This window comes from Trichinella spiralis, assembly GCF_000181795.1.
Source record: "Trichinella spiralis strain ISS 195 chromosome Unknown Scfld610, whole genome shotgun sequence".
NCBI classification, from domain to species: Eukaryota; Metazoa; Nematoda; class Enoplea; order Trichinellida; family Trichinellidae; genus Trichinella; species Trichinella spiralis.
This window is the reverse complement of record NW_003527549.1, coordinates 31,270-35,392: the sequence shown is the minus strand read 5'-3', so window position 1 is coordinate 35,392 and position 4,123 is coordinate 31,270. Positions and strand designations below refer to the sequence as shown.

The 4,123-nt window shown below is 32.9% G+C and overlaps 1 protein-coding gene across 1 annotated transcript; it reads left to right on the top strand.

Annotated features, from left to right (window-relative positions):
• Nucleotides 1-116: 116 nt before the first annotated feature.
• On the top strand, nucleotides 117-977 carry Tsp_09802 (hypothetical protein; the record flags this gene model as incomplete). Its single annotated transcript, XM_003370538.1, has 3 exons — nucleotides 117-187; nucleotides 235-622; nucleotides 843-977. Coding segments are annotated over 3 exons (594 nt in total), but the record flags the coding sequence as incomplete, so codon positions are not given.
• Between the last annotated feature and the right edge of the window lie 3,146 nt (nucleotides 978-4,123).

Genomic DNA, 4,123 nt, shown 5'->3' with positions numbered 1-4,123 from the left:
TTTAGAGTAAATTTAAAATATATAAACATTGGAGGTAAATTTAAACAAAAAGCTTCATTGATCAAATTTAAAACAAAAAAACGTTTAAAGTACATTAAACTCTAGCTATATATAAGCAGCGATTAACGGGATTTGCGATCAGTTTTGCCTTTTTTGACGAACAGGACGCTCCTCTGACGTCAAGTAAGTGAACAATTTAGAGGGTAAAATTTTGTAATTTTCGTTCTCTTTCAGAATGTTTGATTTTCGAATGTTCAATTGCGAGTTCGTAAAACGGTTTCAGTATGTGATTAGGATGGCAGCAGTGATCCAATGGATCGCGATGGTGGTCGCCATTTTGTACTTAATTTTGCTGTACAGAAAGGCGAAAAATACCGATTGGAGACGTCGTAGGGAAATACGGCACAATCAAGTATTAAAAGATATCGGCTGTTTCAAATCGGTTCCACTTCGATTTTGTTCCAAAGTTCCAAGTGGCGAATATCGCTGTGGCCGCAATGCGCAACAAATGGCGTGTAAGAAGATTGTTGCTGTGAGAAGAGATCCACCGTTGAATAGAATAATGGTGCAAATGAAGCCAGTGATAATTTCCAGAGAGAACCGTAATGTACCACCAACGGATGTTATGCTGCAAATAATTCATCTCTAACTAGTGTCTGATGATTCTTTAACTCCACTTATTTTTTTGTTATATTCACATTTAAAAGATCATTTATTTCTTTATTGATGTCACATTTAATTTTCATTTATATATTTAATTCTTTATCGAAATAAATAATAATAATTGTTTTTTTGTGTTTTACTGAAATAAAATTATAAAAATTATAGCAATATACTCTCAGGATACCATTGCCCGTCACCTCCACTCTGTTGAAAAAGTGCAAGTGATTCAAAAAAATAACACGATGAATGATGAGCGTATAGTGCGGCAAATGTACATCACGTATGAAGGTAATAGCATCACAGAAAGAATCTGAGCAACCGGATGGTTTGCTTGTCCAACAGAAAAATGCATGCCTACGGGACATTCATCGTGCATTTACTTCAGGAAGGAGCTCGGTTGGATAGTTCTACCGAACCTACCGTATTCGCCTCCTGATACAGCACTGACAGATTATTATCTTTTCTGGTCGCTGTCCAGCGTTGTACATTGCGTTTCATTTAACAACGATGTTTAGCTACAAACGTTGTTCATTGAATTCTTCGAGTCAAGACTTTGTGATTTCAATCATCAAATCATTGATAAGCTAGCGGAACGATGGCCCGATTTGGTGAACAATGATGAGAATATAATTCTTGATTGATTTTTTAACATTTCAAATAAAAAATAAACGCTGACTGCTTTAATTACATGGTATACTATCACCAGGCATCAGACACCCTCGCAGAGGGGTTATCTGTAGTGCCAACCGTACCCTGGCCCTGGATTTTATCATTTATTTATATATTTATCATTTTTCAAAAAATAATGCCAATAATGCTCCACAACTTTAAATTTAAAATTTAGCATACTTTTTAATGATACAACTAGTTAATAAACTAATCAGTTGCAAATGAGAAAATGTACTATTTTTAAATTTATTATGTTATACTTTGTTAAATAATGAACTGATATTCAGTTTATCTGCATTGATGTCTAGTTGCTGAAGAGAGGCAATTGAATTTTATGCTTAAAACTCACACTGTTGATCTATAAAGTGTTTTGATTAGAAAATTCTACTTTCGGCAGCATGATTTTAAAAATCACAATGAAAGCATTGTCGTTCGAACAAAAATATTTTCAAGTAACACTGCTGCTAATAAATGGAGATAAATGCTTAAACTACACAAGTAAAGAATGCAGTTACTAAGCTGTTTACTATTAAACTTCTTCCTTGCTACTATCACTACTACTACTACTACTACTTCTACTATTACTACTATTTACTGAACTCATTTGAATTGTTTCTCACTTTATTACAACAAAGCAGAACAATTAATTCTCCTGTATCATTCAAATATAAAAACAACTGAAGCTATATTGTTTGCTAATTATACGCTTAAAAAGATACAACGAATGACATTTCTAGCATGCTGTAGCAAACAAATAAAATAATTCCTGCGACAAATCTTTACTCTTACATTCTACAAACACACACAAGCATATATAAATATATATATATTTGTATATATGTTTGTATAATATAATTTATCTGTCTGCTTTAGGCACTACTACCAATTTCTTTATCGATTAGTCTTTAAATATTAAACTAAAAATGTCAAAAACTGTAGTAAATAATAAACTATAGATCAGACCAACGTTTCTTAACAATTTTATCCTCGCGGAACCCTGTATAATTTTTTAAAATGCTTTTTTCTTTTTCAATAACTTATAGCTCTTAAGGCATGCATAATATATTCTAACAAGCTGGTGAAGCTGAAATGAATAATGGCTACAATAATAACATGCATAACGAATAGCAGATAATATCTACTGGAATTAATTGTTTATTGGTGACGTTTATAAGGCGAAGCAATGTGTCATATAAATAAATATATGGGTCAACAGGATGTTGTTTTCGAAATCAATCTGTATATGATTACTTGACTGTGATTTGTCATGAAATGTCCATTTAATTTTGCTGGAGCCACTGCTGCATTTGAAAGTTGCTTGCCACAGACAAAGTATAAGGGAATAGGGCAACTTGGATCACCAATCCAATTAATGCCCATTGAGAAATAACTTCTATTGTACAAACGGACCTTCTTTGTGTTCTTTTTTTCAATGGTACCTGTAAGTCATCAGAAGGCAGCACTTCCTAGTCACTAGTAAAGTCAGAATTGCTTGGACGTGTCCTTTGCAAAAACTGCCACATCCAGGATGTTGAAAACAAAATAAATAATTAATACTTGATTGAATAAGAGAAAAACAGAGGGAATGACAAAAGAAGTAACAGCTGAAAGCTACAGTAAAAATGAATAGAACTCAGGTAAATTAGAGAAACAATGACTCGCACTCAAATTTCTACAACGGAGAAAAATATAGGTAGATACTTTGACCTCGTGAAGACATCGTTGTGAGTGGGCAAAGTGATTGGACATATCCTCAGACAATTTGCACTTGTGGCAATATTTTGCGGAACCCCTGGACGCACTCACGGAACCCCATTTCAGAAACGCTGTTTAAGACAATTAATTATAAGTGTAAATAATCAGGTAGATGCTGGACAGATTGATAATGTGCTGATTAAATAATTAGTAAATTTTAGAATTTGTAGGCTATAGTACCGAATAAATGCTAATGAAGCTCCGCAAACTTTTAAATTTTTTGAAAATAATGTTGGGCTTTTCATCATACAGTCAAGCATAACACGTCATCGACAATTTGAAAGCTTGATATATAAGAATTAAAGAAAAGATTTTCCTATTGACTTAATCATTAATTATTTCAAAATTTTATACATTTCAAAATTCATCACAATTAGTAAAAGCAAGTTGCTGGAAGTCGTATGAATTGGTGAAGAAGAAAATCTTCCAGCACCTCTAGAGCGACAAAAACAATTGTACGTTTTTCTGTAGTATGAAGTGCTTAACCTTATGATGGATTGTTGGCGTTGAGTACGTTGTTGGAGTCATGGGTGCGCCACACCTCACATTAGAATTCCTGCTCAACACTTTTCCATATCTTTAAGCTAAAACTATAGAAATGGCTTAGAAAAACGTAGTTGTATCAGAACACCAAAAAATGACTAGAGATCTGAATTTTAGTCTCAAAATGCGCAGAATAACGTGTTATACTCAACTCTGTTACTTGTCTCATGAATTTTGCGAAACATAATCTACACGAAGAAAAAAACTAAAAATGACGATTTTCTAACGATAATTTTGTTGCAATTTTTACCAATAAAAGTCTTCAAAATTATTAAGAGTGAAAATATTTCAATGCCGTCATATACAACTATCTTTTTACAATCTATTAAAGCAACTTTCATAATAATTGAAGATATTTTAAGCTTTTTCACACGTGTTTTTGTAATGTGAGGGTATGCTACACCCCCAAGAATCCAGCAATGTATTTTTTTCAATTTACGAATGTTCCCTTTGACCGAACAAAAAATATCTGCAGAATTGCATTTCTCTTCAA